This window comes from Oncorhynchus mykiss, chromosome 10, assembly GCF_013265735.2.
Source record: "Oncorhynchus mykiss isolate Arlee chromosome 10, USDA_OmykA_1.1, whole genome shotgun sequence".
Taxonomy (NCBI): Eukaryota; Metazoa; Chordata; class Actinopteri; order Salmoniformes; family Salmonidae; genus Oncorhynchus; species Oncorhynchus mykiss.
In genome coordinates this window covers 35522849-35536699 of record NC_048574.1, presented here as the reverse complement: position 1 = coordinate 35536699, position 13851 = coordinate 35522849, and the positions used below count along the sequence as shown (strand labels likewise).

Here is a 13851-nt window from a genome sequence, read left to right as displayed (position 1 = left end):
TGGGGAAAGTAGTGATATGTGTTAATTTTAGGGGTTCACATGTGGCTGGGGATCAGAAATGTCCCGTGCGGAGAGGCAGGTTGGGGTTTCCAAGTTTAGAGTAGTGCAGAAGTTGTCATATGCTGAGGAAGATGGGTTAAGGGGGAGGAGCGGTGAGAGTAGTAGAGATATACCAGTACAGAGGGATAGGCCAAAAAGTGATATAAGTTTCAGTAAGATTGGATTTTTAGCATTTATAGCAATGTTATCAATTGTACAGCAGGGATGGAACGTAAGTCACAGAAAATTGAGCTGCAAAGAGGTATTTGGGTGTGTGAGATTTGACATCAGAAGAGTTACAGGGTGTGTTAAGTGGTAATGTCCCATCCTTTCAGGATGATTGCATGAGGTAGGAATACATACATTTAATTAGTGGAGTAGGGTGGTGTTAATTTGATTTTTATATCATTTTGAAATTAGTGAGTGTAGTGTTAGATGGTAGGGTATTTATTTTTATTTTTCAAGCAAAGTATAAGGAAGTTGTACTCCAATCTAGTAGGTGGCGGTAATGCAACAAATTGGATGCCAACCGTTGTTAAACTTCATAGAAGAAGAAGTAGTTATTCGCGGTTTATCTTCTGCACTTGAAGTCTTCGACGTCTGTTAGCGTGAGACTCTCTCTGTACATTCTAAGCTATATATCAGTATTCTTATTTTTCGCACTTTCTCTGGAAAGAAAACAACCCTTGTCAACATGCATGTGATAAAGCGAGGTAGGTCATTTCTAGTAGGAATAATAGCAAAAGCTAGCTAAGTTTGCAATTTGACTGACTCTTGTCTTTTTTTCTTACAAGCAACCTTTTGAACGTGTATTATTATATCGTTGGCTACTGTACTGTCATTAACCACGTTGGATGACTTTGCCTAATTTAGGTAACTAATGTTATTGAATGCGTTAGCTAGCTAGAGAAGGACCGCTGTCGTGTCGTTTAATAAGAACGATCAAAACAGGTTATTGATAGTCTTGCAGCAATGTTCCTTTTGTCAAACTTGGCGCCAAATTTGTCAACGTTTTGTAGTTTAGCTAGCCAGTTAGGTGCTTCTATCTAGTGCATTTGATTGGAAGTATCCGTGACTATCACATCAATTAATCATATAGCTAGTTAACATTTTCAAGTATTTAAATTATACTTTTTTTCCCCAAAACAGCTTTCTGGGTTACACAACAGGACGTTTGCTAGTATCCGTGACTATCCCATCAATTACATAACTAAATTAACTTAGTTTTTAAGCTTTGTGGCAATTACTGACATTAACTTGTAAATTCCTTTTCCATGGCGCGCACATATTTTATTGTTGATTTTCTGTTTAACACTTCCGTCATTACATCATTTTCAGATGGGCGCGAAGAGCGTGTCATGTTTGACAAGATCACTTCCCGTATTCAGAAGCTGTGCTATGGACTCAACTCTGACTTTGTAGATCCAGTGAGTCGATATTTTATGTTCATTGTATTTCCGTTGTTTGTTAATTCTAGTGTTTCTGTGTGCTGTGTTCCTCTAACGCACCCTTTACCCTGCCTATTGTCCCACGTTTAGACCCAGATCACCATGAAGGTAATCCAGGGTCTGTACAGTGGGGTCACTACAGTGGAGCTGGACACACTGGCTGCAGAGATTGCTGCAACCCTCACAACGAAACACCCCGACTATGCCATCCTGGCTGCCCGCATCGCCGTCTCCAACCTGCACAAGGAGACCAAGAAGGTGTTCAGTGGTAAGTCTCTCTTGCAAGTTATGCATATTTCTCCATTATCAGGCTCACTCAAAGTAGCCAAGATTCAGCCTGTCCACTCATTCAGTGGCACGGATGTCGAATTTGCCAGTGAGCTGACAATCGCACTTCTGGTAACTGAAGAAATTGGTACCTAAAAGTAATTTCTAAACCCTGGGTGTGAAACTAAGGTATCTGGAAATCTCTTCATTTTTTCTGTCAATGCTGTTTTAGATGTGGTGGAGGATCTCTACAACTATGTCAACCCACTAAACAGATGCCACTCTCCCATGGTTGCCAAGGAGACACTTGACATTGTCCTAGAAAACAAGGATCGCCTCAACTCTGCAATCATCTTCGACCGGGACTTCTCCTACAACTTCTTTGGATTCAAGGTCATTTTTACAGTACACGGTTTATAAACCATAATAATTTAAAAGTAAATTCTGCAATGGTAGGAAAGTAAACACTTTTTTGTGTTTTTCTACATAGACACTTGAGCGGTCGTACCTTCTGAAGATTAATGGGAAAGGTGAGCCGGTTACATAAATTCTGTCCCTGTAAGAATTGACATCTTGTCATGATACGAACCTATGCTGCACTGGATTAGGGCTCCTCACCAGTGGCACCTGGCCAAACACGCATATTTTCAGAGCTGTTTTTTTTATGTGGTTCAGATGAGCTCCATCCCTCATGCTGACCTGTTCTGTTTCTGTGTAGTTGCCGAGCGACCCCAACACATGCTCATGAGGGTGGCAGTTGGGATTCATCAGACTGACATTGACGCTGTCATCGAGACTTACAACCTGCTGTCAGAGAAGTGGTTCACCCACGCTTCGCCCACACTCTTCAACGCTGGCACCAACCGCCCACAACTGTCCAGGTAAGCACTTCATATTTTGGATCTACTTTTGCCATTCTACTAGAAGCCATTCCTCAGGCTATGATTACTGAATTGCAGAAAATACTGACTTCTTTGACAGTTCTAAGTGCAAACCAGAAAAGCGCTTGATTGGTTTTAAATTAGTTGTCCTTGTTGACTTTTCAGCTGTTTCCTGTTGGCCATGAAGGATGACAGCATTGAGGGCATCTACGACACCCTAAAGCAGTGTGCCCTAATCTCTAAATCAGCAGGGGGCATCGGAGTGGCAGTCAGCTGCATCAGAGCCACGGGCAGCTACATTGCTGGGGTGAGGATCACGTTCATAAAAAGACTGCCCGATTAAGTGTCAGGAGGGGTGTGGAGTGATGGGGCTATGTCTACGCCGAGGACCCAGTACAGTGGGTACTTGGCGTGATTGATGGCTCTGACCGATTGTGGGGAAAGTTTGTACATGAGAAAAAATGACTCGTGTTTCATTGATGCTTGGCGAGTCACTCAGTTACTGAGGCTTCTTTGTTTTTGTTTTTAAGACAAATGGTAATTCCAATGGGCTGGTTCCCATGCTCCGAGTGTACAACAACACAGCACGCTATGTGGACCAGGGAGGCAACAAGGTGAGAATGAACTTAGATTTGAATACGGGTTTTGTTATTGACTCTGGCCACAGGATGACCTCATAGATATGCATTAGCGCTCTGCGCAGAGATGACCCACTATCTATCACCCAAGTCTGATGGCTCTGAGAACATGTATACGGTCTTTCAGACTCTGGCCTGTGTTTACTGTACCGTCATCAGGCATTTAACTCCCGCTCATTGCCCTCCTTCTCAGAGACCTGGTGCGTTTGCCATGTACCTGGAGCCGTGGCACTTTGATGTGTTTGACTTCTTGGATCTGAAGAAGAACACGGGGAAGGAAGAGCAGAGGGCCAGAGATCTGTTCTACGGCATGTGGATCCCTGACCTCTTTATGAAGAGAGTGGAGAGCAACCAGGTATGCAGCAACATTTATCAACTGAAGTATTCAAACCAGAGATGGAATTTCATGAAATTCGAGCTCTAGTATATTTTGTACATCGCTCTTCAAGGTTGAATTAAAGAAGGGAATAAGGAGTGGTTCTGTTTAGATGAATATCTTGAAAGATATCAGTACTCATTGGTGTATCATACCCACAGGACTGGTCCCTGATGTGCCCCAGTGACTGCCCTGGACTGGACGAGTGCTGGGGGGAGGAGTTTGAGAAGCTCTATACCATGTAAGACCGGTGCTCCTGACCTGGTATAACTGCTCCATACCAGTCTACTCCCTGTGCAATGTCTCACTGGGCCTGTCTCTGTCTGTCGTCAGGTATGAGCAGGAGGGTCGGGTCAAGCGGGTGGTGAAGGCCCAGCAGGTGTGGCATGCCATTATTGAGTCCCAGACTGAGACGGGCACCCCCTATATGCTTTACAAGGACGCCTGCAACAGGAAGAGCAATCAGCAGAACCTGGGCACCATTAAGTCCAGTAACCTTTGTACCGAAATTGTAGAGTACACCAGCCATGATGAGGTGAGGGCAATCGATTACCTAAACTGTTTGAACTACTGAAGCTGTCTGAAATTGCACCCGATTCCATATTTGGTGCACTACTTTTGATCAAGTCCATACTAGAGGTTGACCGATTATGATTTTTCAACGCCGATACCGATTAATCGGGCGTATTTTTTAAATTAATTCACTTTTATTTGTGTAATTACAACAATACTGAATGAACACTTATTTTAACTTAATATAATACATCAATCAAATCAATTTAGTCTCAAATAAATAATGAAACATGTTCAATTTGTTTTAAATAATGCAAAAACAAAGTGTTGGAGAAGAAAGTAAAAGTGCAATATGTGCTATGTAAGAAAGCTAACGTTTCAGTTCCTTGCTCAGAACATGAGAACATATGAAAGTTGGTGGTTCCTTTTAACATGAGTCTTCAATATTCCCAGGTAAGAAGTTTTAGGTTGTAGTTATAGGAATTATAGGACTATTTCTCTCTCTACCATTTGTATTTCATATACCTTTGGATGTTCTTATAAGCACTTTAGTATTGCCAGTGTAACTGTATAGCTTCCGTACCTCTCCTCGCTCCTACCTGGGCTCAAACCAGGAACACAATGACAACAGCCACCCTCGAAGCAGCGTTACCCATGCAGAGCAAGGGGAACAACTAGTCTCAGAGTGAGTGGTGTTTGAAACGCTATTAGCGCGCACCCCGCTAACTAGCTAGCCATTTCACATCACATCGTTACACCAGCCTAATCTCGGGAGTTGATATGGTTGAAGTTATAAACAGCAGCACTGCTGGCAAAACGCACGAAAGTGCTGTTTGAATGCTTATGAGCCGTTTACGTATTTTATCTAACGGGTGGCATCCATCAGTCTAAATATTCCTGTTACATTGCACAACCTAAAATGTTATGTCATAATTACTTAAAATTCTGGCAAATTAGTTCGCAATGAGCCAGGCTGCCCAAACTGTTGCATATACCCTGACTCTGCGTGCAATGAACGCAAGAGAAGTGACACAATTTCACCTGGTTAATATTGCCTGCTAACCTGGATTTCTTTTAGCTAATATGCAGGTTTAAAAATATATACTTCTGTGTATTGATTTTAAGAAAGGCATGGGTGTTTATGGTTAGGTACATGTTGAAGCAACGACAGTCATTTTTCGCAAATGCGCACTGCATCGATTATATGCAATACAGGACACGCTAGATAAACTAGTAATATCATCAACCATGTATAGTTATAACTAGTGATTATGATTAAGTTTAATGCTAGCTAGCAACTTACCTTGGCTTCTTACTGCATTCGCGTAACAGGCGGGCTCCTCATGAGGCAGGTGGTTAGAGCGTTGGACTAGGTAACCGTAAGGTTGCAAGATTGAATCCCTGAGCTGACGAGGTAAAAATCTGTCGTTCTGCCCCTGAACAAGGCAGTTAACCCACCGTTCCTAGGCCGTCATTGAAAATAAGAATGTGTTTAACTGACTTGCCTAGTTAAATACATTTCAAATAAAGGTGTTAAACCGACCAAAATGACCGATTTCCGATTGTTATGAAAACTTGAAATCGGCCCTAATTATTCGGCCATTCCGATTAATCGGTCGACCTCTAGTCCATACCTGTTCCCTGTATCGGGGCCCTGGTTGAAGGTAGTGGACTATACAGAGATTAGGTTGACATTTTGGACGCAACCGGAGACCAGCCTCAGATTGTGTTATTGACTCTGGCCACAGGATGACCTCATAGATATGCATTAGCGCTCAACGCAGAGATGACCAACTACAGTATCTATCACCCAAGGATGATGGCTCTGATAACATACATACATAATCACAGTGCTGTTTGAATGGCATCCTTTTGATTTGTATATTGTTGAAAATAAATGTTGGATCACATCAAAGAATGTTTAAATGGCCTAAGTGTGACGCTAATCTATCTGGCTCCTATTTTCCAATCTCAGGTGGCAGTGTGTAACCTGGCATCCATCGCCCTCAACATGTATGTCACCCCAGAGAGAACATTTGACTTCAGCAAGCTGGCCTATGTCACCAAGGTCATCGTCAGGAACCTTAACAAGATCATTGAGATCAACTACTACCCTGTGGTCGAGGTAATGTCTAGCGTTCAACTTAGTGATACTAATAATATGATCAGCAAGACTGATGATTCTACAGGTTATATCTTCATGTGGACCAGTAACTGATTGTCCCATGCCTCGCCTCCTCTCTGACCAGGCTGAGAACTCCAACAAGCGCCACAGGCCCATTGGTATCGGTGTGCAGGGTCTTGCTGATGCTTTCATCCTGATGCGTTTCCCCTTTGAGAGTGCCGAGGCCCAGAAGCTCAACACTCAGATCTTTGAGACCATCTACTACGCTGCCCTGGAGTCCAGCTGTGAGCTTGCTGCTGAGCTCGGTGCCTACCAGACCTACCCAGGCTCCCCTGTCAGCAAAGGAGTGAGTACCACCACCCTTACACCTAACTGAGATGTTAGATATCCTGTGTAGGGTTTTTGTTTACGGTAACTAACTTGTCGATAGTTAATTTTGGATTAAGGAGAATGTTCTGGTGTGGGTCTCAGGCTTAAATGGTTATTTTCCCCAGATCCTTCAGTACAACATGTGGGACAAAACCCCAACTGACCTGTGGGACTGGACAGTTCTCAAGGAAAAGATTGCCAAGTAAGTTCTCAACCTTGTCCTCCATTTTCCAACTCAACTACAACTAGTCTCAACACATACATGACCAACCAAGTGGATTTAAATGTTGTCGTGTTTTTCATCACCACATCACTCACCCTTCTGCGCCGTCTCTCCAGGCACGGTGTGAGGAACAGTCTGCTGCTGGCCCCCATGCCCACGGCCTCTACAGCCCAGATCCTGGGCAACAATGAGTCTATCGAGCCCTACACCAGCAACATCTACACCCGCAGAGTCCTCTCTGGAGAGTTCCAGGTCAGTACCACTCTGTGGGTTCCATAGACAGTTAGACTTCTGCACACACAGCATACTCAAACACTAGAAGGCTCTGAGTTTGGGAGTGTAAAAAGCTAAAGTTGTGTGTATGTGAGGACTAATGTTCTTTGTGCTCCTTGCAGATTGTGAATCCCCATCTGTTGAAGGACCTAACAGAGAGAGGGCTGTGGAATGAGGAGATGAAAAACCAGCTGATTGGTCAGAATGGATCCATCCAGGTGAGAACCCAGACCATCACAATCAATGAAGACCAATCAGAGTGCAATTATGTCCTTTGACTGTATTTTGTGAAGGTCATGTCTAACTTTTTTGTTAGATTTTAAAAGCGCTATCCTTTTTTAGTAGTTGTCGTCGTTCTATTGTTACTTGTCTTTAGGGCATTGCTGAGATCCCAGATGACCTGAAGGAGCTGTATAAGACTGTGTGGGAGATCTCCCAGAAGACTATTCTGAAGATGGCTGCTGACCGCGGGGCCTTCATAGACCAGAGCCAGTCCCTCAACATCCACATCGCTGAGCCTAACTATGGCAAGCTCACCAGCATGCACTTCTACGGCTGGAAGCAGGTGAGTCAGCTTGCCTATTGAAGTTTCTATAAGATTGCATTTTCTTAGCCCAGGGCCATCCTTAACTCTGGTGTTAAAATGGCTGGCTGATGCTGCCCCTTGAAGCATTGTAGTCTGACTGAAAGTGTCGAGCATGTGTCATGAGGGGCGGAGAGTGACAGGTCTACGCCGAGGACCCAGAACAATGGGAACTTGGCGTGATTGGCTAGGGAGGCAACGTATGAGGATCAAAGTAGTGCTAAATATGAAATAAACCACTAACCTCTTTTCTGCTCCTCAGGGTCTGAAGACGGGCATGTACTACCTGAGGACCAAGCCTGCAGCCAACCCCATCCAGTTCACCCTGAACAAGGAGAAGCTGAAGGAGTCTCAGTCGGCTAAGAACTTGGAGGCGATCAAGGAGCTCAACAGAGCCGCTATGGTGTGTTCCCTGGAGAACCGCGACGACTGCCTGATGTGTGGCTCTTAGACGGCACCCCACTCCTCCCCGCTCTTTAGTTAATTAACCATAGCAGTGGACCACTGAAGTCCTCAGGATCTTTGAACCCCACTGTCATTGCCTTTAGGTCAGGTAACATTATACAGTAATCTGCCCTGATGTCAGATCAGACTCTTAATAGAACAGGCTTTTATGTTTGTTGTGGGAATGCTAATGTAGCCTAACTATAGTGCTGTACAAGGTGTGCGCTGTCTGCTAATACCAGATTATTAACTGTAAACTTTTCTATTTATCTTTCACAGTTACACTGTCTGTGTGGATTTGTTTTGTATAGGATTGAGTTTCCAAACTTTTTGTCTACTCCATTGTTAATATGTAAATCTAAGGATCTCATAACTTGCTGAATGAACTTAAACAAAATTTGTGTATATTATAAGTATTTTGTATTTGACCTGTGGGGAAAATAAAATTGCTTTGTATGCTGAACAAAAATATAAACGCAACATGCAACAATTTGAAGTTTACTGAGTTAATGTTCATATGAGAAAATCAGTCAATTGAAATACATTTCTTGGGCCCTAATTTGTGGATTGAACACAACTGGGAATACAGATATGCATCTGTTCATCACATATACTGTACCTTCAACAAAAGGCGTGGATCAGAAAACCAGTCTGGTGTGACCATTTGCCTCGTGCTGCGTGGCATCTTCGTATAGAGTTGATCAGGCTGTTTGTGTTCTGTGGAATGTTGTCCCACTCTTCAATGGCTGCATGAAGTTGCTGGATATTGGCGAGAACTGGAACACACTCTGTTCATCCAGACCTTTCCAAACATGCTCAATGGGTGGTCTGTCTGAGTATGAAGGCCATAGAAGAGCCTTAACCTGGGGTCAGATATAAAAAGGTAAGCGCCAACGAGATGATGGGGAAGAAGGTGGAATAGAAGGTCCTGCTTCCCCTCCAGCCAGACAGGTTCCCACACCAATTAGAGGACAGAAGGTGGAATATGAAATATGAGATGAAACTGACCTTTGAGATAGAGGTTGTTCTATTGTTGGTAGAGGAAGTTGGCTGTATGACACACATACACAACCTACCGTATGAGGTAGAAAAAGGCCTTAGGGGAGGGAATGATGTTAAAGGGGACAGGCATGGTGAGACCTCTGAAGTAACTCCGAGAGCTTAGATCGGGCAAATTTCCACTCAAGGTCAGCGACATCCTGAGAGGGGACAGGTAAGCAGCAGTCAGGGCCCATCCTATAATCTCTCCTAAACTTTACCTTTGTGTCACAAAGGTCTAGAATTTGAGCTTTGAAACACTTTTATCTGCTACATTGGGAAGCAGTTTCTTCCATTCTAAGGCATTATCCTGCCCTTGAGGTGGACAAATTAAGAGCCAGGTTTCTTGAGTTTAATCTGATCTCGCCTCAATCTTCTGGCAGGAGTTGGTGATCATTGATGCAATGAGCATATTGTGCAGCACGATGACGAAGTTGAAGATGCCGTAAAGGATCATGCCACCACAAACTCGGACATGTCCATATAGTCCTGGTTTGCCACCCCAAACATGGTCCAGAACAGGAAACGAAAAGTCTCATTAAACCTATGGAATGGAGTTAGGGTTGGGAGGATTATGATTATCATGAGTGATCTAACAAGAATGAAGCTAGGTAGTAGTGTACTTCAACATTTTCTTTCCCTTCCAAGATATGATTGTGTGACTTAAGGAACATATATGTTATTGATACCACAGCGGAAAGCTATTCCAATTATCATGAATATGAACACGAACCTAGATAGAGAGAAGAGACTAATTTCTATAGACCAACAAACTAACCTATCGACCACCCACACCATGTGGAATGAGCAGTGCGAAGCAAACTGGTCTCTATACAACTCCACGGTGATGGACTCTCCCAACAACGTGATGAGGAACCACATATAGGAGGCCGAGTGAAGAAGAAACTAAATCACTGAAATCTAAAGTATCTTTCCCACCTGAGAGACATACAGTAGAATATGTCACAGGAGGCTGGTGGCCCCTTAATTGGGGAGCACGGGCTCGTGGTAATGAATGGAGCAGAAAAGGTGGAACGGTATCAAATACATTGTTTCCATGTGTTTTAAAAAATAAAAAATAAATAAAAAAATTATTTTACCCCTTTTTCTCCCCAATTTCGTGGTATCCAATTGTTGTAGTAGCTACTATCTTGTCTCATTGCTACAACTCCCGTACGGGCTCGGGAGAGACGAAGGCTGAATGTCATGCGTCCTCCGATACACAACCCAACCAGCCGTACTGCTTCTTAACACAGCGCGCATCCAACCCGGAAGCCAGCCGCACCAATGTGTTGGAGGCTACACCGTGCACCTGGCAACCTTGGCTAGCGCGCACTGCGCCCGGCCCGCCACAGGAGTCGCTGGTGCGCGATGAGACAAGGAGATCCCTACCGACCAATCCCTCACTAACCCGGACGACGCTAGGACAATTGTGCGTCGCCCCAAGGACCTCCCGGTCGCGGCCGGTTACGACAGAGCCTGGGCGCGAACCCAGGGACTCTGATGGCACAGCTGGCGCTGCAGTACAGCGCCCTTAACATTAGCCATTCCATTTACTCCATTCCAGACATTATTATGAGCCGTTCTCTACTCAGCAACCTCCACTGGAGTATAAACATAGCCAAGAACAAATACTTGAGAAAACTGAGCCATACATCTGCAGGCCCAAGACAGACCCAAGCAGAGTCACACAACATCACCACCTTTACAGAACTTCAGGACATCTGAGCTTGGACGTGGATGCAAGAGATAACACAAACAACCACTCAGACAAACAACCTAATAACACTTCACATAACAGCACAGAATAGATCAAATCAAATTATATTGGTCACATGCAGATGTTATTGCGGGTGTAGCAAAATGCTTGTGTTCCTAGCTCCAACAGTAGTATCTAACAATTCACAATACACACATATCTAAAAGTAAAATTGTCACGGCTGTCGTAAGAACAGGACCAAGGTGCAGCGGATGTTGAGTTCCACATTTTTAATTAAAAGAGAAACTTTAAAAAATATATATAACAATAAACGAACAACTAAACGTGACTACGTGGTGCACATGCACAAACACAAAGCAATTTCCCACAAATGCAGGTGGGAAAAAGCCTACCTAAATATGATCCCCAATTAGAGGCACCGATTACCAACTGACTCTAATTGGGAACCACACAAACCACCAACCTAGAAATCTATAAACTAGATACCCCCCCCCAGTCACGAGCTGACCTAAGCACCATAGAGAACCGAGGGCTCTCTATGGTCAGGGCGTGACAAAAATGGAATTAAGAAATATAAATATTACGACGAGCAATATACAGTAGCATAGAATACAGTATATACAGTGCCTTCGGAAAGTATTCAGACCCCTGGACTTTTTCCACATTTTGTTTGGTTACGGCCTTATTCTAAAATTGATTAAATTGTATTTTTTTCTCAATCTTCACACCATAACCCATAATGACAAAGCAAAAACAGTTTAAAAAATATATTTGCTAAAAAATTAAGCCGAAATCACATTTACATTAGTATTCAGACCCTTTAGTCAGTACTTTGTTAAAGCATCTTTGGCAGCGATTACAGCCATGAGTCTTGTTGGCTATGACGCTACAAGCTTGGCACACCTGTATTTGGGGAATTTCTCCCGTTCTTCTCTGCGGATCTTCTCAAGCTCTGTCAGGGTGGATGGGGAGCATTGCTGTGCAGCTATTTTCAGGTCTTTCCAGAGATATTAGATCGAGTGCAAGTACGGGCTCTGGCTGGGCCACTCAAGGACATTCAGAGACTTGTCCCAAAGCCACTCCTGCATTGTCTTGGCTGTGTGCTTAGGGTCGTTGTCCCTGGAAGGTGAACCGTCACCCCAGTCTGAGGTCTTGAGCACTCTGGAGCAGGTTTTCATTAAGGATCTCTCTGTACTTTGCTCCATCCATCTTTGCTTCGATCCTGACTAGTCTCCCAGTCCCTGCCACTGAAAAACTTCCCTACAGCATGATGCTGCCACCACCATGCTTCACCTTAGGGATGGTGGTAGGTTTCCAGGCCAAAGAGTTCCATCTTGGTTTCATCAGACAAGAGAATCTAGTTTCTTATGGTCTGAGAGTCTTTAGGTGCCTTTTGGTAAACTCCAAGTGGGCTGTCATGTGCATTTTACTGAGGAGTGGCTTCCGTCTGGCCACTCTACCATAAAGGCCTGATTGGTGGAGTGCTGCAGAGATGGTTGTCCTTCTGGAAGGTTCTCCCATCTCCACAGAGGAACTCTAGAGCTATGTCAGAGTGACCATCGGGTTCTTGGTCACCTCCCTGACAAGGCCCTTCTCCCCCGATTGCTCAGTTTGGCTGGGGCGGCCAGTTCTCTTCCATTTAAGGATGAAGGAGGCCACTGTGTTCTTGGGGACGTTGAATGCTGCAGACATTTTTTGGTACCCTTCCCCATATTTGTGCCTCGTCACAATTCTGTCTCGGAGCTCTACGAACAATTTCTTCAACGTCATTGCTTGGTTTTTGCTCTAACATGCACTGTCAACCATGGAACCATATAGACAGGTGTGTGCCTTTCCAAATCATGTCCAATCAATTGCATTTACTGCAGGTGGACTTCAATCAAGTTGTAGAAACATCTCAAGGATGATCAATGAAAACAGGATGCACCTGAGCTCAATTTTGAGTCTCATAGTAAAGGGTCTGAATATTTATGTAAATAAGGTATTTTTTTTATACATTTGCAAACATTTCTAAAAACCTGTTTTCACTTTGTCATTATGGGGTATTGTGTGTAGATTACTGAGGATTAAAAAAAAATCAATTTTAGAATAAGGCTGTAACGTAACAAAATGTGGAAAAAGTCAAGGGGTCTGAATACTTTCCGAAGGCATATGAGATTAGTAAAGCAGTATGTAAACATTATTAAAGTGGCCAGTGATTCCATGTCTATGTATATAGGGCAGCAGGGAATAAAATGGTAACAACATGGTAATAGTATGGTAACAAGTTATAGTTACAATTAAAACATTCATTGCCCAGTATGGTTGTATTCCTGTTCCAGGGTAATATCGGTTTAGCCAGAATTCAAATCTTGCATACTTTATTTTTACGTAGTCTGTCCAAGAGAGATTAGTTCCAGGGTAATGCACCACATACTTTGTGCATAGTGACTATATGGGCATATGCACAAACAGTATCTAACCTTGAACTCAGGTTCCTTCTTGGAAGCTTACGGATCTCCCTTCTGAGGCCGAAGGCACTGAGCATGGCGTTGTATGAGGTGATGGACAGATAGGCCATACTGTCAATGCCACGGTAGGTGTTGAGACAAGGAGAACTTCATCAGGTCATACTGCCGCCCATTCCAGCACTCTACAGGCACAGGTGATCTTGTGTGAACGTGGGATGACGTGGCCCTTCTAGGTCCGCATGGTGACAATCTCATACAGGTCCTTCTGACAGGCCAGGGTCAGTGGGATCATGCCGGGGGCAAACTGCAAGTCGTCAATGGAGTGGTCGAAGATGGTCAGGGAGAAGGATTGCACGTCCATCTTGTTGCTCTTCTCCTGGTCCAGGCAGTGGAGGAGCCTCTTCACCACACAGGGCTGGTTGGTGTTGACGGCGACCAGTAGAGCCTCATGGATCTGGCAGTAG

At 44.0% G+C, this 13851-nt stretch overlaps 1 protein-coding gene, 1 non-coding gene and 1 pseudogene across 2 annotated transcripts; all 3 read left to right on the top strand.

Moving 5' to 3' along the window:
• Window positions 1-579: 579 nt before the first annotated feature.
• Window positions 580-8669, top strand: LOC110533741 (ribonucleotide reductase M1 polypeptide). The gene is made up of 18 exons (XM_021618232.2): window positions 580-752; window positions 1378-1466; window positions 1578-1755; window positions 1987-2147; window positions 2245-2284; window positions 2473-2635; window positions 2801-2942; window positions 3166-3249; window positions 3467-3628; window positions 3811-3890; window positions 3983-4184; window positions 6138-6287; window positions 6412-6633; window positions 6782-6858; window positions 6996-7131; window positions 7275-7370; window positions 7529-7717; window positions 7998-8669. Exons 1-18 carry the CDS (start codon window positions 734-736, stop codon window positions 8184-8186), a joined length of 2379 nt encoding a protein of 792 aa, XP_021473907.1. The 5' UTR covers window positions 580-733; the 3' UTR covers window positions 8187-8669.
• On the top strand, window positions 3296-3374 carry LOC118937077. Its single transcript, XR_005034473.1, has one exon. It is a non-coding gene; the product is annotated as a small nucleolar RNA SNORD83 (small nucleolar RNA).
• Window positions 7809-7926, top strand: LOC118937084 (annotated as a pseudogene).
• Window positions 8670-13851: the final 5182 nt, after the last annotated feature.